The 21,362-nt window shown below is 38.3% G+C and overlaps 1 protein-coding gene across 5 annotated transcripts in view; it reads left to right on the top strand.

Annotated features, from left to right (window-relative positions):
* The window catches only part of PPP4R1 (protein phosphatase 4 regulatory subunit 1), a 62,684-nt gene extending 41,721 nt beyond the window's left edge, over positions 1 to 20,963 (top strand). For 3 of the 5 annotated variants that reach the window (XM_043508105.1, XM_038389924.2, XM_038389925.2), the window contains 11 exons: positions 140 to 270; positions 596 to 1,128; positions 8,229 to 8,404; positions 10,911 to 11,006; positions 12,401 to 12,586; positions 14,426 to 14,587; positions 15,067 to 15,167; positions 15,949 to 16,069; positions 16,193 to 16,327; positions 17,765 to 17,906; positions 19,853 to 20,963. In XM_043508105.1, the coding sequence (XP_043364040.1) occupies positions 140 to 270; positions 596 to 1,128; positions 8,229 to 8,404; positions 10,911 to 11,006; positions 12,401 to 12,586; positions 14,426 to 14,587; positions 15,067 to 15,167; positions 15,949 to 16,069; positions 16,193 to 16,327; positions 17,765 to 17,906; positions 19,853 to 20,016 (1,947 nt within the window). In that variant the 3' untranslated portion in view covers positions 20,017 to 20,963. The remainder of the gene's footprint in view (positions 1 to 139; positions 271 to 595; positions 1,129 to 8,228; positions 8,405 to 10,910; positions 11,007 to 12,400; positions 12,587 to 14,425; positions 14,588 to 15,066; positions 15,168 to 15,948; positions 16,070 to 16,192; positions 16,328 to 17,764; positions 17,907 to 19,852) is intronic. The other 2 variants (XM_043508108.1, XM_043508106.1) reach the window with 1 other exon arrangement.
* The last annotated feature ends 399 nt before the right edge of the window (positions 20,964 to 21,362 follow it).

Here is a 21,362-nt window from a genome sequence, read left to right as displayed (position 1 = left end):
TATTGGCACTGTTCCCAGATGCAAGTCTCTCCTGTCACTTTCCCCAGTGCCCTTACAACTCTTCCCATTCCTAACAACTGGTGGCGTATTTATACATCAGCTGTATTTAAATTATTTTCTCTGGAACCCATTACTCTAGGTCCGCCAAGCTGCCTTTCAGTCTCTGGGGCCTTTCATATCAACTTTTGCTAACCCATCCAGCAGTGGTCATTTTTTTAAAGAAGAAGAAAGTAAGAACACAGAGGATCATAGATCCACAGAGGAAGATGGGTATGAATTTTCTTGGTTTTGTAGTTTTCATTTGCATATAGATATTGTTGCTTAGGAGACTTTAGTTTTTCTTTTAATTTGGTACCCACATTGGTAGTGAAGACACCAGAACTTTTGCCAAAAAGTGTCCAATGGAACCCTCTTTAGCTAAGTTGTTGTTCAGTTATTTAGGGTACTTCACTTAGGTCAGCTATCCAGTAAGTAAAACTAATTCTATAAATACTAAAATAAGAACATGACTATAAACTTTCATAAGTGTCTAAATTTATAACCAGTATGTTGGGTTTTTTTAAAACTCATGCCTATTTTCTTTGACATCCAACAGTGAAAAGATCAGGGATACAGAAGATGTCACAACAGAGGATGTACATAGCAGGATAGAGAAGCCACCTTCAGATGCTGATTTTAGTGATTTTACAATAAAACTTGAAAACACCATGGAAGACCATAACCCTGTGCCAAGTAATTCTCAGAGTCAAACTGACTACCAGACTGAGACATTCTTATGTTGCACTTTGTCTTCAGAATCTTGTGGGGAAATAGCTGATGAGAATGATCAAAGTTCTAGCTTCTGTAGTATAGCAACGCTGCAGGAATCTGGGTTGAGGTCCCAGGAAACCTCCATCTCAGAACAGGAATTGTACAACTCTTTCCATTTCTGGAGGACTCCGCTTCCTGAAATAGATATTGATTTAGAGCTTCAGCAAACTGATCAGATAATGTCCGACCCAGAAATTTGGGAAGGAACAAAAGACGTGATTGTGCCAGTGTCTTCAAACATTACTACGGCCACAAGGAAGGAGCTGGAAGAAATGATAGAAAATCTGGAGCCTCATGTTGATGATCCAGATGTTAAAGGTATAGTGAAGATATTTTTGTATAGTTAGTGTCTGGAAATGTTTTTGTAATAATTAATGTTTTGCTGTGGAGGTTTTAATTTTTAACCTTTTGAATGAAGCTTTTTAAAAAAATTCAGAATTAATGCTTTTGGAGTTTAACAAAATTGGTTCTAGCTGTTTTAATTTAACTGTGAAAAAGGATGACAAACAAAAACATTCTTATTTTTGAGAAGCAGCCTCTGATTGTACAGATGCAGTTTTGTTCCCATTGTTTATTGCGAGTGCATAACTCAGGTACAATAATTGCACCTGTAATTCTTAGTACTTAGATATCTAGCTATTTGATTTGTCAGTATAATCAGGCAGTCACCTGAGTGCTGTGAATCATCATGCTCAGTGTTGCGTATGCAGTTACTATGTGCAAAATAGGAAGCCAGATTGAGGCGCTTTTGAAAAATCAAGGCCTGAATGTAAGAATGTTTTCACCTTCTGAACAATCAAGTTTATTTTTTAAGAAAATAGCCTTACGGTATCCATGTTTCCAGAACCTCTTCTATAGCAACTTTCATTGCCTGCTGATGTGTGCCAGGATTATGATCAGGACAAGGTTAGAAGTGACCCAAATCTGTCCAACTCTTAAATGCACACAAATCTTGTGAGATTGAAATGTAATGAATGTGCTGTCCCCTACCTTCTTTTTAATAATCTGCTGCCCTTTATGTGGCATCACAGATTTGTTGGGATATCAGCAGTGGAGAAGTCTTAAAGCATGCCAAATTCATAAAGGGTAGCAGCAAATCCGGCACTGTGGCTTGGAAAGTGGCTATGGAGATTGGAGTATTCTTGATCTCAAGAATCCTGCGGGCTAGAAGAGCACGCTCTTAAAAAAGGAGGGAAGTAAAGAGGGGTGGGAAACTCCTGTCAGAATAAGCGGCAATGCTTGGATGCTTTCCTGAAACTTTGGTGTTTCTCCTATCACTAATTACACAGGATACACACTGATGGCCTAACTTTAATTAGACTTGGCCTGTTCCTGTTTAATCTACTGTAAAATCAGCAGATGAAAATCTTCTGCTTTAAGAAAACTCTAGCCCATTGCTCTGTAAGGGGTGGATAAGAAGGATGGGGTCTAGAAAAAATGTACTAGTTCAGTTACTGGTGAGAAGCACATTATTTAAACTTATCTCTTAATAAGCACATTAAACAGTGCTTTTTAGGTTTGACTCTAGAGACTTGTTCTACACAGCTACAAAATGTATATTAAACTGTTTCATGAGGATCTACATAGCTAATGCATTTGTATACTCAGAGGTGCTCGGTATTACAAGATTGTTTCTGAATCTATGCTTTGATGTTGGCTGGTCTCATTCCAGCAATTCCATTGTCTTGCTGCACTTTAGGATGGTATCAATGTAAAAAAGCTCACAGGTGCAGTTCTGTGTGTGTGTCTGTCTGTCTGTGTGATCCAAGAAAACTACATGAAAAGAAATCTAAAGATGCAAAATCCAAATACTCAGAAGTTAGGAAATACCTGAACTAGGGTGTCTGTGCAGTAACAGTTTGACCCCCTTGTTCATATTCATTCTGATACAGTTGTTAATTATGTGATCACATACTATTTTTTTCGTACAGGTCCCCTGCCTCAATCAGGGGATGGGTAGTTACTCGATATTTTCTTTTTATTCCCCTCATTAAATGTATGGCCTTAGAGCTTATTGAATGTACACCATCTAAATCCTGCACTGAATACAAAATTATTAATTTTATGGTCGCTTTCACTATCATAAAAGAGTGTTTTACAAATAAAAGAAATGAATTTATCTTCACAACACGCGTGTAAGAGTGGGTAATATTACTTTCCCCATTTTACAGATGCAGAATTGAGACAGAGAGATTAAGGCCAAAAGTGTCCACTAATTTTAGATGTCCAATTTAAAACACCTGATTTTCCAGAATATTTAGCATTCTCCATGTTCAGAGCACAGCACCAGCCAATTTGAGTCGATGCTCAGTATATGTGCAAATGGGGTTTCTCACGTTGGGCACCCAGAAAACTAGGAAGATGCTATTTTAGTGGCCACCTATGAAAAGTGAGGTTTAAGTGACTTGCCCAGCATCACACAGGAACTCTATACCAGAGACAGGGATAGAATTCAGTACTCCAAGGTGGAATTCAGTTTCTTTAATTGTGACCTGCAGTCCCCTGCTATATCAGACACATTCCAACTTCTGCAACAAATAAGCCAGGGGTTTTATAGACAACAGCTTTATTAACTACCCAACCCTTATTCATTCCAGAGCACTGTCTTCCTATGCATGGAGGGGGCAAAGGTTATGTGGAAAACCAGTATGTCTCAGGAAATTAAAGACTATATCATAACACAATGATTCCCAAACTTTTTATTAAGGTGACCCACTAAGTGCATTTTGCCTTTTTTTTTTTTTTTTTTTTTGTGTGTGTGTGTGACCCACCTAGGCTCCAAAATATGGGGAGGGCCCCAAAATCATAGGCCAGCATCCTTCTCTTCTGCTGCTGTCGCCTCCACCTTGCCCTTCTGAAGGGACACTGACCACCTGCAGCAGCCCCTCCACCCTAGCACTGCAACCCTATCCTGGCCTGGTGTGGAGGAGCGGCCCAGAGGGGTGGTCAGTTGGAGAGAGAGCTCACCTCGCAGTGGCTGGGCTAAACCTGAGTGGTGTCAGGTCCCAATTTCTGGAGTGGGGAGCCAGGTCCAGCACTGCAGGACGGGAGCCACTGCTGCGAGGTGAGTGTGGGGTAAGTGGAGGCTAAGCTCTCCTTCCACCTCCATACCCCTGGGGTCACCCATCTAGAACCTTTACATGACCCATTGGTCATACACATACACACATGGGGGCCAAATTAAGGTTTCACAGGCAACCCAGCTTTAACGTTTTTTAATGTAGTGTTATAGGAAATTTCCTAATGGGGGGGGGAATGAAAAGAGAAATTCTAACACAGGGAACCATATTGACGCACAACTTAAGTATCAGCAGGGTTCAGACCTCTGGACTACAGCATAGCTCTCCAAGCACTCTACCTCACAAAGTAGCTGGCAGTAGTAGACTGTTACCCTCTATTGGACCAGCCAAGAGAGGGGGATGAGAAACTCACTTTGCCAGTAGGTTTCACAGCTATTCACTAACAGCAGAGGAAGGTAGAGATGTAGGACACCTGATTTCAATTCCAGTTTCTATAGGGGAATGTTGTCTAGAGGTTACAGACCATTCTGTTCCTGTGCTCCCAGCTTGTCACTGTCCCCCTCTGCATCTGTGTACCTCCTAACTCCCTCTCAATTGACTCGTCTCCCTCTTCCCCGGGTCCTCCCCATCCTCTGGGTCCTGCAAACACCCCTGCCCCTTCGCATTCCAGTATGATTGCTTCCTCCTTCTCCATACACTGGGGTGCCAGCATCAGAAGTACAGGAGAGAGAATCTCCTGCTCTCAATTCCTGTGCCTGGTGCCGCAGCAGCCGGGAGGAGCAATTGTAAGGGAAGTCCTGCTCAACTCCTACAGCCATGAGCATGCACAGTGCAAACAGAATCTTCAGAGAACTTAGCTGCCAAACAAGCCTCTTTTGAGCATGTGCGAACTGCAATTTTTCAGAGGCTTATAACTTGGCTAAATTTGGGCAAATTTTCATGGGGACAGCAAAAGGCATATACCTGTCAACAAACCAGTCACCCTGCCAAATTACAAGTCCCTGCTCCAAAGCATGGAGGAATTAGAGTTTCTCAACACAATAGTTATAAGAATTTTTTTAAAATATGGGTAAAAACATTTTCCCATAATCTCATTCTCAGAAATGGCTGAATCATTTCAGCTGAAACTTACCCAAAACTTCAGTTTGAAGCAGATACCTGGCATGGAAAATTTCAGCCCCCAGTGAATAGTTTGGCAAAACCCCAAACAACAGAATATAGAGGTTTATAATGGAAAATATCTTTCAACCTTAAGTATGTGTGACTCTACTAGATCCACCTATAATAAATATCAGTTAGTTAAAGTTGGGGAAAAAATTCTTGTTTGTGTGTTATCATTAGAGCAGCCTCAAAGGAATTTGAAATTCCTAATAGGTGTTTCAGGATAGATTTTTTTTTCTTCTTCTTTTTTTTTTTAATACAGTACCTGCACCATTATAGCACTTAAAAGCATTTTTTTTGGTCTGCTAATAATGAGTGAACACCAAGGAAAAAAACAGAAAGCAAAAGAGTGAAAACAAGAGAAGCAGAAAAGAGAAACTGCAGAAAATAAAGAGGGAAGATGTGCTTCCATGTAGACAAATTTTTTTTCTTCTGAGTTATTTATGTATTTTTCTGTAAACACACAAATTTGAAGTGTCGTGCATCTATATACATTATTTATTTAGAAAAAGACCCTTAATGTTCCTTTAATTTTAACTGAAAATGAAAGGCCTATATTTTGATGTTGGTTCTGGTTATGGGGGAGGAGAGGAAAGAGAAGTTCTTTTAAATGTGCAGTGGGATAAAGTTCAGTTGAATTATTTCTCCAGTTTTTTTTGTCTCACAAGAATCAACTCTCCTGAAAATCTGGAATAACGTTTCATGCCTAAATAGTCTGATAAGAGCTAGTCATCGCTTTCTCTTTTAAATTTATAGTAGAAACTCATTCATTTTGTTTATCCATATATCTATTGTTCATGCATTTTAAAAAAAAAGGGGGGGGGGGGTCTTTCCCTCACTTCTCAGTAAAGAAGAGACAACTGAATGCTACTGTGAGGTCTCTAATTATCAAGTTCTCATTAATTTTACAAAGTTTACTGTAAATAACTTAATAGTGTTATATGAAATATGGTATTAATTAAAACTAAATTATACTTTCTAACGAACCTGATGCATTTCATGTCCAGTATTAGTTCTTTTTTGTTCACTTAGTAATTTGTAGTGGGCTTCCTTGTCAGTATGGATTACTACAATCCTACTGTAACTCTTTTCTTTCAAGTATTTTATTAAATGCTTGTCAGTTACAGAAGTGGCTAGGCTACATAATGACCAAATCCTTACTCATTTACCCCTGCTGTTCTTACCCCCATCTAGAGACCATCCCAGAGATATAAGACCACATGTGATGTTACTTACTTGTCCAACACTATTGTGTGTGTCTCAGTTGTTTAGCTGTGTGTTTAGTGTTTAATATTGTTCTGAGTTGTAATTCTGCTTTATGTAACAGTCCATCATAATTGTAAAAAAAAGTTAGGTGTGCCATACAAATTAATCTGTCTTTTGATAAATTCTGGTAGCCTTATGTGAGTAAATTTATGTGCAAGGATAAATGAGACAAAATTCCAAGATGGGAGGTAGAGCGAGGCAGATGATAAAAACAGATGCAATTGTTTAATTTCAGAATGTGTACACAGTATTGGAGAGGCCTTGAAAAAAGGATGAGTAGAGATTTAGCTCAAGCAAGTGGGCTGATTTGGACTGGAGAGCCACTTGCTCCTTCCCTGGAAGGGAGGGAAGAGAGCAGCTCCATCACCGCTTCTTTGACAAGAGCGGAGAAGTGGGTGTGGAAGGCAAAGTAGAGCAATCCCTGAGTCACTTGTTCCTTTCCAGGAAGGGAAGGTGATAGGCAGAGAGCAGAAACGCAAGTGCTGCTGCTCTTTGAGGAAGGAAAGGAGAGAAGCAGGGAAACACCAGATAGTTCTGGCTTCACATCAAGAGAAGGGGATTGAGGAGCCAAATGGACTATACGGAGAAGAGTTGCTGGGAGGCCAAGAATCTCCTGTTTGTCCTGCAGTCCTAGAGAGTGTCTGCAAAGAAATAGAGGACCCAGTAGTTCCTCTGGAGTAGGAGTTGTAATTCCCTTCATTTGGAGGAGAAGGAGAGCCCGGAATTCATCAATAAGATTGGGGAGGTATGAGAGAGAGAGAGAGAGACACACACACACACACACACACACACACACACAGAATTAATTAATTTGTGGTGGGGAGACAAGTGGCAAGAAGGGCCAGATGGAGTGAAATTTCATTTTTATCTGTTTTCAGAGTTTGATCAAAAATTTTTAAGTCCTGAGACTTACAATTTTCAGAGTAGCACCTGTGTTAGTCTGTATTCGCAAAAAGAAAAGGAGTACTTGTGGCACCTTAGAGACTAACAAATTTATTAGAGCATAAGCTTTCGTGAGCTACAGCTCACTTCCTGTGCATCCGATGAAGTGAGCTGTAGCTCACGAAAACTTATGCTCAAATAAATTTGTTAGTCTCTAAGATGCCACAAGTACTCCTTTTCTTTTTGCGAATACAGACTAACACGGGTGCTACTCTGAAAATTGTCACTGAATAACCTACTCTCTCTTATGCTGCGTCTGCATTTCCAGAAGAGTTGCTTTGTTCAGAATTAGTTCAGCATAATGGGACCAGTCAACCTTCTAGCAATTTGCACCGTGGGAGCATCTGAATGTGTATTTTCCAGGACCCCAGACCTACCGTTATATTCTCAGTTGGAAGATTTAGCAATCCTGCTCTCCACTTAGATTTACAGGGATGCAGCTAACTGCATTTTTGCAACTCCTTCATTTAGTCCCCAAAAATACGTTCCGCTGATCTCATAAAATTTAAAAGTACAACTTTTTAAATCAGTCGATAATAGTTTAAAAACTAAAGTCAAACCTATTCCCACCCTTTACTTGCCGTATTCTTTTAACTATAATTGCCAATAAACTGTTGTGTGTGTTCTGCCTGTTACAGATTGTGCACACATCTGTTTATTTACCTAGCCTCAATATAAATAGTTTGTCACATTTTTGTAAAAGATACTTCTTTAAAGATACTGTTGCCTCTGCAGCCTCTCGTTCTTGGGTTTCCTGCCTCATACACAGATATTCTCTTAGCTCCAGTGCTGTTTTGGCCTTCTGAGGCAATGGCAGCTAACATGAGACTCCCTCACCTACCATTTTCGCTGGTTTCCTCTATTGCGGGATTTACTAACCATTGATAATCTGAGTAGGAAACTTTCAGCTTCCCTCTTTGGCTAGTCCATAAATTAAAAATTATTTTTCAAAGGTAGTTGCCATCAGCATTGTTGTTGATGTGTAACCATTCTTTCCACATCCATTAACGTGTTTCACTTTGCATACAGCACAAGTGGAGGTGTTGTCTGCTGCACTCCGAGCCTCCAGTTTGGACCCTCAGGAAGAGACAACGGCAGGCATTGGCAAGGGAATGGACTCTCAAAATGAACTGAGCATCAAAGACCAACTAAATTATAAACTTATTCACGATGATACTGTGTCTTTAATTAGCAACACTGTTGAGGTAAGAGACATGGCTCTGTTTGGCATACAAACAGTTTGATTCAGAAATACAGGGCTACAGTCAGAGAGAGAGCTATATTTTACACTCTTGCAGCAATCATAGCTAAACTGTTCCCACTTCAGGCTGAAATGATGCCAAGTTTTGTTTGCTAATTTTGCAGCTCTGCCTATTTCATAAAGTAAAGTTTATCCTCACAACGTTCTGTATTTTTACATCTGAATCATTTGAGGACTTGAAGTTAAACTTCAGTCCTGACTAATGGTCACTTTCAGCAGACTGCGTTACTATAGTTTGCTGCAGTGAAATAGTCTTACTGGAAACTATTGCCCTTCTTAAAATAAGTTAACTGTTCCTTTTTCTGTTTGGAGAGAGAGATACATTTTGCTTATGGTGGAAACATTTTACTGCAACAGGCAAAACACTTTTACGACCAGGAGACAATCAGGACTTGAGGCCATGTTGCAGTGGGCCTCTGGCAATATCTGGCCTCTAGAGAATGAGGGCAGGTACTACCACTCCAATATCATTTTGAGTTTTTACTTGTGGCTCTTCTTTCCACTTTTTCCCCATCCAATCAAACAAAAGCATTTAGTACTGGTTTTCTGTTCTTCATTATGTGTTGTGGCAGAAATGTTGTGACTACTCCACTCCGATTGGAGGCACAAGTGTGATGGTCTTTGAAACTCCAGTGCTAGAGAAGAAGAATAAAATCTTGATGCAACCCTCATGGATTGTTGCTTGCCAGTTGGCACTGGAAATAGTTTTCAGATTATACTCTGCAGCCATTAACCTGCTACAGTTGACAGCATTGCTCATTGTGTTGATAAGAATCTCCTTACATACATTTGTATATGTGTAAAATCTGACTCTTTAAATTTGGATTGTCTGATGGAAGATGCGCAGATTGCCCTCCTTCCAAAATCTTAGCAATACCACCGTGACATAGATATTGATGTACCCTGCAAGCTCTCTTCTATATTGAAGTTCTTATCTTTTTAAAGTGAAGTTATGTTTTGAAAAGTACCTAGGTAAAAATGGCACCTCTGTCAAAGTAAGTGGGGGGGATCTATCAGGTGTTCTTTGCCCCTGGCCTGAGGTATTGGTGCCGTGATGCACCTTGCCTAGGGAAAACCCACTCAGGACTATGTACCAAGAAAACTTAATCCTCCAACAGTGTAAACTGGCTGGTAGGGGACACTAACCAATCAGGAGCCAGCAGGCAAGTTCAGAAGGCTTGTCTGCTTCTTCCCAGGGGCAGTGATGGGTGGAGCTAGGACAGGAGGGGAGTTCCTCTGTCCTAACCCCAATGAGCCTTCACTGCATCAGTGGCCAGACAGGCTGGGGTTGACACCACCCCTTGTCTGAATGGACCATCACTAAGATGCGTTATCTCCTGGTGACTAATTTCTACTCCAAGTCCATGAACCATACTTTCAATATAAATATATACATCTCTCAATGATTATGAATCTTGACAAGTTACAAGCTTTTTGTAGATCCTTAAATGTTACTCTTTATGGATAAATATCCTGTAGGACATGTTTGGTGCAGTGTGTGTGTCAGGTCTGAGGTGAGCGATGTTGGCAAAGAGCAAGGGACTCTTTGCCAAGGGGTCTCTGTATCTTACCCACCTTATAGTAATTTCATCAGATACCATATTTCCATACTTTGCTTATGAAAATGTCATGTGGACTGTGTCAAAAGCCTTCCTAAAGTCAAGATGCGTCACAACCACTCAGTCAGTAACCTTGTCAAAGGAGGAAGTCAGATTAGTTTGGCATGATTTGTTCTTGACAGATCCATGCTGGCTATTCCATATAACTGTATTATCATCTAGGTGCTTACAAATTTGTTTAATAGTTTTTTCCAGTGTCTTTCCAGGTATCGAAGTTAGGATGAAAGATCTATACTTTCCCAGGTCCTCTTTGTTCCCCTTTTAAAGATAGTTACTGTGTTTGCCCTTCTCCAGTCCTCTGGGACAATACCCATCCTCCATGAGTTCTCAAAGATAACCATTAACGGTTCTGAGTTGCTTAAGTACTCTAGGATGAATTTCATCAGACCCTGCTTACTTGAATACATCTAACTTGTGTAAATATTCTTTATCTTCTTCTTTCCCTATTTTGGCTTGAGTTCTTTCCCCTTTCTTGAGAGAACGCCACGTGACAGGAGTTATTGCTTATTGCATTAATGGAAGGCACTCAGATAATATGGTGGTGGCCATGGTGTAAGAATCTGTATAGAATAGAATATGATTTAATATTCAAAGCATACTCAAGCATCTTTATTATTTTGAATCTAAATAAATAAAAGTTGTCCAATAAGATTTTTATTTTAATTTGGGCTACAGCAAGGATATGCTGAAAATAAAAATACATCTCTGGAATCTTGAAGAAAATACCCACAATGTGAGGCAACCTTTCATGGTATTTAAATTCAGTGTGTGCGTGTAATCCTTGAATGTCCCATTTTGTAAGTGACCTTTTTCCCCCCTCCCCATATGCAGAACATAGATTCTACTCTCCGCTATATTCATAATGATTCAGACTTGAGCACCAATAGTAGTTTCAGCCCTGAAGAGGAAAGAAAGTCCAAAGTACAGGTAAATGAGAATTTTTTTCCCCTTGTAATTCTGATTTAAATTGAAACTTTATAGGCAGAAGATAATGATGGAAGATTCACCTTTAGTTATGTAATCTATTGGCCCACTTTGCTATAGTAATTTTCAGAGGATGTGAAAGCCTCATTAGTAGGTCACTGTATAATCCAGCCTTGAGTTGCTGCAGTGACAGTGGTTATATTGGCAGTTTATTCTGCTGCAATTGACCATTCCAGTCTTTTTTTTAAAGGAAGTAGTGTAGCTTTGACAGTAGAGCTGTTAGTCAAGACTCCCAAGCTATTTATTTTATTTTTTCCTCTGTCGCTGACTTGCTGTACAGCTTCAGTGACTTATTCACAGAGGCAGTTGAAAATTTTCCATTAAGACTGTGTTTTTCAGGGAAAAGCTGTTTTTTTTTGTTTTTTTTATTGAACAGAATTTTTCACAAAGTGTGTTGTCCATTGAAAACTTTGACTTTAGCAGAAAAAAAACAAATTTAGATTTGATACCAGATGAATTATTTTGGCTTAATTTGGTGTTAAACTATATCCTCCTGAACCACGGATGGGAGTTGTAGTGTGGGAATCTCATCCGTTCATACTTCTCTGTGGGCTGGGTTCTACCTCTCCCATGAAGCACTGCAGCAGCTCAGCAAGAGGGGAGAATGTGGTGCATCATGGGAGAAGTAGTTGCAGGCAAGGAGCCCAGCCCATAGGGAGAATCAGGGCATGAGGCACCCAAATGCCATTCCTCTGAGGCACTTCAGCAGCTCAGGCAGGCACAGTTTAATATTGAACTGACCCAAAATGAAACATTTAAATTTAGTTTTCATTTTTTGCCATATGGTAAAAATTTTCTGGAAGATGGGGAAAAACATGTACTGACAAGCATTAGTCATTTCTGTTTATGTATTTTATGTATTTGTTAAACAGGCATAAAGTTTGCCAGTCTCACAGGATACTGAGTTTTTAATGTTTGTAAGAGTGCTGAGCAATGCTATAGAAGTCTAAGTTAAATGGTTTCTTAAGTTTCAAACACTGCTCCTACTGTGTTTCAGTAATGTGAAAGTGATCCACCTGTTCATCCTTGTTACTTCAGTCTGGGTATTTACAAGGACTAATCTACCTTCTCAGTTAGTTATTTTGTTTCTGTGTTAATATTCTTAAGTAACCTTAATATTTGCTTAAAATATCAACTTTAAACAGCTAAAGTTAGTCTGATTTTTGTATATGGTACTTTTATGAATTATTATATTTACATTCTTAATCTTACAGCATTTTTGTCCATTATTGTGAGGTGAGAAAAATTCTCTCTCTTAATATGTAACCTAGTTTTATATAGTAGGTTGTATGAAAATACCTGAAAATGTGGCAAACTAAGGCTTGCTCTCTCTCTAGGATGTTGTACCTCAAGCCTTGTTGGATCAATATTTATCCATGACTGATCCTTCTCGTGCACAGACGGTTGATACTGAGATTGCTAAACATTGCGCGTATAGCCTGCCAGGTGTGGCACTTACGTTAGGTAGACAGAACTGGCACTGTCTGAAAGACACCTATGAGACACTAGCATCTGATATGCAGGTATGTTAAAGCATTTAAACTCAAGCAGTTTTGAAAACAAATTGTATATACACTTTTTTATAACTGTTTCTGTATAATGGGCATTTTTGAATTTATGGTTTTCATATCCTATTGCTGGTGTTGGTAATTTAGTAGGTGATGCTCTTCCTCTGAGTAATAGTTTGACCATTGTCCCAGAACAATGCTTGGGCACCATGTTTGTGAGGTGCTCAGATACTACGGTAATGGGGACTATATAAATACCTAGAATAGATGCATAAATGTTGCTGAGCCTGTCACCTTGTGGGTAGATGAGAAACCAGAGGTCTTGATCACTTCAGGTTGCTACAGTTCTTGTGGTACTTTTAATGAGAATAGGGGTATCTACTTTGATGCACTGGCCAGTTCCTGAAAGTTGGTCATAAAGGATGAACAGTACTGCAGTATCACTGGTGTGTTAAAAACGAATGTTAAAATATTGGAAATGGCTGTTGCTTTCTTCTCTGTTCCTATTTGCTGCTAAGGAAGCAGTTTTCAGTGTATGGACCATTTTATTTTGTTTTAATGTTTTTGTTTTGTTTTTGTTTGTTTTTTAACTTTCCACTCTTTTTTCTTTCTTTTTCAAAGACACGCTTCCTTTTTTGAGTAGTGATTCTTGATCCACTTCACCCTGATAAACTAATTCACTGATGGATCAGACCAAAAACTCACTGACATATATTTTGTTTATACAATATATTCCCAATTTTCCGACTGTTTGGATAATCAAGAGGGCTCTATTTTCCAAACCATCGCATCATCTGAATCCCTTCCTTGTCCCCAACATGAGATACATACTGCAGAGAGCATATAGTTCATGTATCTCATAATGGGGGACAAGGAAGGGATTCAGGTAATGCGGAGCTTTGATAACAGAATTTTTAATAAACTGGAGAATATTGTATATAGTATCAGTCACGTTTCCCAAGTGCGTTACAGTAATGTGGAAAAAAAGTAGCACACGTAATCAGTAAAGAAACTAAAAAAAATAAATATTGCTAAGTTTGCAGTTTGTTTAAAATTACTTTGAGAGTCTGCCACAAGAATAATGTGGGAGAGAACTGCATCACTAAAATAGGATTAAGGTTGGAAAGTGCTGGTCAGAGGGGGAAAGTTAGGTTAAATAACGATACTTATTTTTTATATAATTGAAAATACATTATCCATTTGAACAATGTGTCATGTTCCCTCCCTCTTCTCTTTTCTCCCCCCCCCCCCCCAAAAAAAGACCACATAGAAACTAAAAGGACCTAACACCTCTTAATTGGACCAGTGCTTGTGCCAAGATGTCTCTTGGAACAAAATATTTGATACTGTGTGTGGATGTCAGATGTTGGCTTCCCTGAGAGGGAAAGTCTCTTGTAACTCTCTTGGATTTACAGTTTCCAATCAAAGTATAGCAGAGTACCTTCTTTCTTCTTCTACTTTGTAAAGTGCAGATTACAGAAGCTAGAGAGGAGCAAGAATTATAACATTCAATATGCATAAGAAAAAATTGAAGCAAGAAGAGAACTGCACAAGTGTTGATATCCAACATCATTTTTGTTTTGCTTCTGCTAATTAAGAACACAATAATTTTGTTACTTGTTAAGTTCCTGGATATGCAGATGGAACAAATGATCCTTGAACAATCCCATTCATGTCTTTTTTTTCGCTTTTGAAAAAAATGAGTTCTGTTTTACTTAAAAAAATGAGTGAATTAAGTGGCTGTACTGAGGATTCCAAATATTAATGTTGAACAATATAAGAAAACTAATCCTAATGTTAAAACTGTTGTTTGGAGATAATTTATTAATAAATGCATTTGTATTTTTTTGGCAGTGGAAAGTTCGAAGGACATTAGCATTCTCTATACATGAGCTTGCAGTTATCCTGGGAGATCAACTCACTGCTGGAGACTTGGTTCCAGTCTTCAATGGATTTTTAAAGGATCTAGATGAAGTCAGGATAGGTGTCCTTAAACACTTGTATGATTTTCTAAAGGTACATTTCATGTTTATTTCACTTTGAACGATAATATATTATGCCTACCATCCACTTGTTTTCCCTGCATAGACCTGTGTCCGTAGATTTCACTAGTGTAATCCCTTACAGTAGTCCAGCCAAATGCCTACATGGTACTCAGAGAAGGTGTTGCAAAAGCTTTATGAAGCTAATACTTTTCCTTCTCTGAGCCAGTTGAAGACATAGCAGTTACTTACCATTTACTCTTTGTTATTATTAATTAAAGTATATACAGCATTAAATGTTAAGAATACTCCATTAATTTTGCTGATTTTCTTGCAAGTCACAGCAAAATTTTATCCACAATGTTTTACAAGCATTATACTGTATATATCAAAGGATGCTTTTTTAATCCAAGTAGGTGTTTTATGATGGACATTTTTGTTCCTATTCCATCCATTCACATTAAGTGCTTGCAATATGCACTGCTCTGATTAAATTTATATTTATTGTTCCAGCTTCTTCATCTTGACAAAAGACGAGAATATCTTTATCAGCTCCAGGAATTCTTAGTGACCGATAACAGCAGGAATTGGCGTTTTCGATATGAGCTGGCAGAGTATGTTCATGAGGTTTTGGTTTGGATTTGGATATTTTTTTCTGCTATGTGGATTTTAATGTTTTCAGTTCATCAGTCGATCAAATTCACGAACTATTTTATAGTGGCATTTTGACACGTCTTCATGTGCTCATCTACATGAGCTCACGACTTCTACAACATATACTACTTATGTCTGTGACACACTAGTAATATCTACTAATAATTTAACTCCTTATAAACTATTTTATAAATCCTCTTCAATGTAGAATGAAAATATTAATTGAGCACTTCCACTCAGATTGTTCAAGCAGTAATTATTTTAGTATGCTTGTGGGGGTGGGGAGGCGGGTGGGGAGTGCCTTATACTTATTTTGATCAAATCTGTTCTACTCACTTTAATCAGAAAAGCTATTGATCGTGTTATCTGTACAACCAGCTTGGTCACACTGTAGCTTGCATGTACCTTGTAACGTTGTTAGTTATACAATCTAATGAGTGCAAACTTTTTTATCTATTAATTATTTTTCTTATCCCAGATTATTTTTGCACTCTTTTGTTGATCTCATGTAGAACTAGGGTCATATTTACTGAATAAGTGGCAAATGACAGGGCTGGAATTATTCAGTATTATGAGAGAAAACAATTAACATTTAGAATGGAAAATAGAAAATTTTCTTAGTGTATATGGTTTGGTTTCTGTTATGTTAAATGGCAGGCAATGTTGTGTAAACTGTAATTTTCAAGGTTCAGGATACATTTTTGATTTGTTCTGCTGTGTTATGCTTGTTCTTTCTTTTAGGCAGCTGATCTTGCTTCTAGACCTATATAGTGCCAGAGATGTTTATGACTATTTGCGCCCTATTGCCCTCAGCCTCTGTGCAGATAAAGTTTCCTCTGTTCGATGGATTTCCTACAAACTGGTATGAGCTAAGAAACAAATTTTAATGTAAAATTTAAGTGAATCCAATATCTCAAACTTCTAAGTCATGGTTGGAAGTTGTTGTTTTTGTATTTATGTACTGCTAACTTAACATTTCTTATAGGTTAGTGAAATGGTAAAGAAGCTGCATATGGCTTCAACATCAACTTTCGTGATAGACTTCATGAACGAACTTGTTGAAAAATTCTGTAGATGCCCAAAGTGGTCCGGTCGGCAAACATTTGTCTTTATTTGCCAGGTAAGAGCTTTTATTTATGTATTTGTTTGGGAGAGGGTGGGCAGCTAACTTCCTTATGGATTCATCTGTATTTTCCTGAACAGTTCGTAGAAATCATTGCCAGAGAATCTTTCCTCTGTTGGGAGAAGATGGGGGGCACAATTCATGGCTTTCTTTGCTCAGCACCACTCCATAGAAGGCATCAGGAGATGCTGTAGAAATGGGGCACTTTCTTCCCTACCCAGGAGAGTTTGATATATTACTTATTTCCACAGTCACTCTTGCAGTCTAAATTCTCATGTTGCATACCACTGAAGTTCAGTATACAAACTTCATGTGTTCTCCTCAATATGTTCAGAGAATCAAAATATGGTGTTGATGTAAAACAACAACAAAAAAAGTGGCAGTAAAAAACTAGTCTGAATAACACCTAGGATACCTGAGTTTGGGAATAACTTTCAGCCACTTGTTCCATGGACCGGTATGAAGTGAGCACCCTCTAGTGGTGAGTGATACAGTGCTGGCAGCTGCTTACCATTTACTGAATGATCTATTTAGGCAGCAAGGCAAGTAGGTGTCATTTCCCACACACCCAGCTAGCATAGCATAGGTTGTTCAGAAGCTGACAGAAATACCATCAAGGAAAACAAGCTGGTCTGAGCTCTGGAGGAGGAGTAGACCACAGGTACATCTGGGGTGTCAAAGGAGCAATCTGGGCAGTTGCCCTGCCATGTGGGAAAGGGTTCCCAGAGCGTGGCCCAGAAGGGATATCCCCTCCCTGAGGTTTGATCTTATTTAAAGAAACTTCTGGAGATTTGGATCTGAGGGCTATTGGTAGTGTGCCCTTGTTTCCACAGCTCCGTCCTTCCCCTCCCCGCAGCTGAGGAGAGAATTTGTCAGGATCTCTGTGAGGCAAGTCTCATGGAATTGCATGGGCCATCTCTGGTTCCCCAGTGAATTCTGCCACCAAAGACTACCCACCTGGTTCTTAGTTCACTACTGTTTTGTGTTTTACTCAACTAAATATTGTGCTTTGTTGTTTGGTAGGGGGAGGATTACATATATGGATAAGTCTGTGTGTTATGACAGCTCTTTAAAATATAGGTTATGGTGCTTGAAATGGGCAGTACTTGGAAGGAAAACTGCAGCATACCTATACTTACCACTGCATCTAATTACAGCAGTCTAAATCAGTAAGAATTTCTAAATTATCTAAATTTTTCTCAGACCTGTATTCTGCTTTATAAGGCCTTGCCTCCTACTGGGAAGTACAGTGCCCTGTATCTGTAAAGCATCTTGAGATCTGTAGATAGAAAGTGCTATATGAATGCTAAATATTCTTATATGTTGATTATTATTAAGTTGGTAGGATCCGTAAATGCTCATTGTGGTCTGTATTTGTTTTTAGCTCTCTTTATGGGGAGAAATCTAATGCAGTTGCTTCGTTCTGTTTGACAGACTGTCATTGAAGATGACTGCCTCCCAATGGACCAATTTGCTGTGCAGCTACTGCCTCATTTACTACACTTGGCATCCGATAGGGTTCCAAATGTTAGAGTACTACTTGCAAAAACTTTAAGGCAAACCCTTTTAGAGAAAGGTTGGTGGTACTGGAGTTCAGAATGTCTTGTTTAATAGATGATGAATGTCAAAGATAATTATTGAATGTTTAACTTGTCTCCTTTTTTAGTTAGTTTGCTGTAGACAATGGAGAAAATAGCACCAGTGTGAGAAGCCACTTATGACATTGTACTCTCCTGAACCTTATACCCCAGGGGTGTCAAGGCTTAGCCTGGACTGACCTTTGAGGCCCTGATAGTACCTGCAAGCCTGTTGACAACATCACAACTTCTAGAGCTATTCTATAATGTTGGAGAAATGGATGGATTCATTTTCCCCCTCTTAGCCAATTTTCCTTGACCAGTTTTCCCTTAATGGGCTAGTTTTGGGAAACTAAGGATATTGCTCAGCCTGCATACTGGTGATTCACTGATGTGACGTAGAATAAATGTGTTGTGTTTGAGTCTAAAAATTGATGCTGTATGCAATAAAGGCTGGGGATCAGAAAAACAGACTTCACTGCTAACCCTATCTCTTGCCTCTCTGGGAGAGGATAGGTGTCTAGTGCTGTTCTGTTTTTTCTTTTGGGAGTGAAGGGAGAACCTTTCCAACATTTCAACAAGGGAACTTCTACTGTCAAACTGTAGACTTCCCTTAGGGAAAGCATTCCCAGTGCACAGAAAAAGCTAGCAATGTTAGGATGTTAAGAGTGGGGTGGAAAATACTGGAAATATTATGCCATTATATAAATCAGTGTTGTTCTTTCATCTGGAATACTGTGTTCACTTCTGGTCACCCTCATTTCAAAAAGACATAACAGAAATAGTTTAAAGGAGACAAATAGGACATGATGACTTTGTAAAATAATGAACAATACAGAGGAGACCGTTTCAGCATTCCTATTTATCGTTTATCGATACAAGAACAAGGAGACAGCCAAATAAACTGAAGGGCATTACATTTAAAAATGATAAAAGAAATAGGAAATTTTATGCAACACTTAATTAAGCTGTGGAACTCATGAACTCTTGTAACAGAGAGCCTCGCTGTAGTCAAAAAAGACATTTACTTGGATAATATTCATAGCTGCTTTATAGTTTATTTGTATTATGGTTGCACCTAGAGGACCCAGCCCTGTTGTGTAGGCACTGTACAAATGTATAACAGTCCCTGTCTCACAGATCTTACAATCTAAGTATAAAATGAGAGACAGTGGATAGATTATTCAATTTAGATTTAAAAAATAAAATTAAAAGGTATATTAATTGATATACTTCTGGGAATAAATCAACCACAAACTGCTGTGGAAAGGGAGGATTTTTTAATACAATTGTATCATAATTTTTAAAAAACTGTCACATATTGGGGTTTCTTGCGTACTGTTTGTTCATATTACCATTTTTATTGTGTGGTAGCACCTGTCATTAGAATGAAATAGCATGGCAATTTATTTGTATTACCTTCCATTAGAAATATAAACACATTGATTTTGGGTCTCCTGTTCTTAGCAGGAGTTTTTCCCTTTGCACATGTTGTCTGCCACTTATTACATTGAAGGAATTTTAGGCGTCTTGTACTCCTACATCACGAGGACAACTATATTATACTTGAGTCCTCCAGCACATGTATTAATCACCCAGTATTTTGTTAGTTTGTGAATACATTTAAATGAATACATTATTTGCTTGCTTACAAGGATTGGGTGTGACTGTAGTTAGAGTAGATATTGCCCTAATATTTAATGTCATGAATTAGTATCTGCCAACAGCATAAGGATTAAACTAAAATATCCAAAAACTTTAATTTATTAATACAGAATTTCAGTCTCATTAATAGCCTTTCCATATTAAAACAGAAGCCTCTGTTTGCCCTTGATGTAGAAGTGTGCTCATGTTTTTGAATATAACACTGTAGCATAGTAGCTGGGTTTTGTACCAAAATATTTATATTGTTACTCTTATTTTTCTTATTCTCCATTATTTACAGAATATTTTCTGAATTCTGCCAATTCTCATCAAGAAGTTGTGGAACAGACAATTATGGCCCTTCAAATGGATGATGACAATGATGTCAAATATTTTGCAAGCATACACCCTGCCAGTACCAAAATTGCAGATGATGCCATGAGCACTGCTTCATCGACTTATTAAAAAAAGTTCCTGGACAGTACTATAATCTTAATAAAAAACAAACAAAACACAAACTATCCTCAAATGCTCCTAAAATGGATGATTTAGGACAACCTCTTCCAAAGGAGGAGAAATCTCTTGCCGGACTTAACTACGGGTGGATGTTATCTAAACCTGATACCAGGGATTTTAAGAGTCAAGAAAAAGTAAACATTTCCTATCTCATCTTGACTTTAGAAAAATATTGCTCAGAGGATTTTATTTGCCACCGAAGCCTTAAATCTTCTGTCTTCCTGAACAAATGAAACTTGAATTGGCAGAGCATTTTCATTGTAGAAGAGATGTGATTTCCAGAGACCTGCGTTGTTTCTCCTGAGGAGTTAACTTAGCAAGTTTTTTCCTTAGCAACTGATAGTTCAAATTCTTATAGCCAGAGAGGCAGATTTATATCCAGATGTAAGACCTCCAGTATTAGCTATAAAAGTTTTTATCCATGCAAAGAACCTGATTGTGTGCAGCTGCGCACATCCTTAAGTGTGAATAGTTTTGATGTGTGTAAATGGGGAACAGTAGAAATTTGGATTTCTCTTAAGGGCTCAGTGGTAACACTAAACTAGAATCTGATTTTAATCTTTAAATGCAGCATATTGCTGTACCCATTAGCAGAAAACTTTGCTGAGTACCTGTGTCCTAATTATTTTCATGCTGGTCATGACCTGAAGGAAATTTATTAGCACATGTACTTTAAGTCAGGTATTTTTAACTTGATCATGATCAGCTCTGAGGTGCAACACTTTCTTCATATACTGTACATATCTGTGACCACTCTTGGGAGTGTGCAGTCTTTAATCATGTTGTTTAAAAATGTTGTGATACAAGTTGTTCTCTACTTGTCCAAATAAAATTTATTAATAAGATTGAATATGTTGTGACCTTTTAAAGATATTAAAAGAACAAATTTGAAATGACTTTGTGTCCTTCCTTTTCTAGTTCTTGCATGGATTTCTATAAATATCATTTACATTTGGATGACTTTTTTCCAGAGGGATTTTAATGTAAAAGTTAAAATTTATATTTAGAAAAGAAATATACCACAACACAAAAATACAGTGGTCAAGTTACAAGCTTACAAAAGTACAGAAACACTTTTTTTTTTTTAAATTGGTGAAATAATAGGGTGAGAAATTCTTAACTGAATCTTTATCAAGAATCTCTTTACTTATACTTGGGAGCTGATTGGCTCTCCTATCACCCAAATGCAGAATGACATCTTAGCTGTGGGGAACCTGGACAATCACCTCAACCCAGATTTTCAGGGACCAGGTTGATCAAAATTCCTTCATCCAGCTGAATACAGTTTCTAGGGT

This window comes from Dermochelys coriacea, chromosome 2 (assembly GCF_009764565.3).
Source record: "Dermochelys coriacea isolate rDerCor1 chromosome 2, rDerCor1.pri.v4, whole genome shotgun sequence".
NCBI classification, from domain to species: domain Eukaryota; kingdom Metazoa; phylum Chordata; order Testudines; family Dermochelyidae; genus Dermochelys; species Dermochelys coriacea.
Note: the sequence above shows the minus strand (reverse complement) of the source record. Positions and strands in the feature narration are given on the sequence as shown.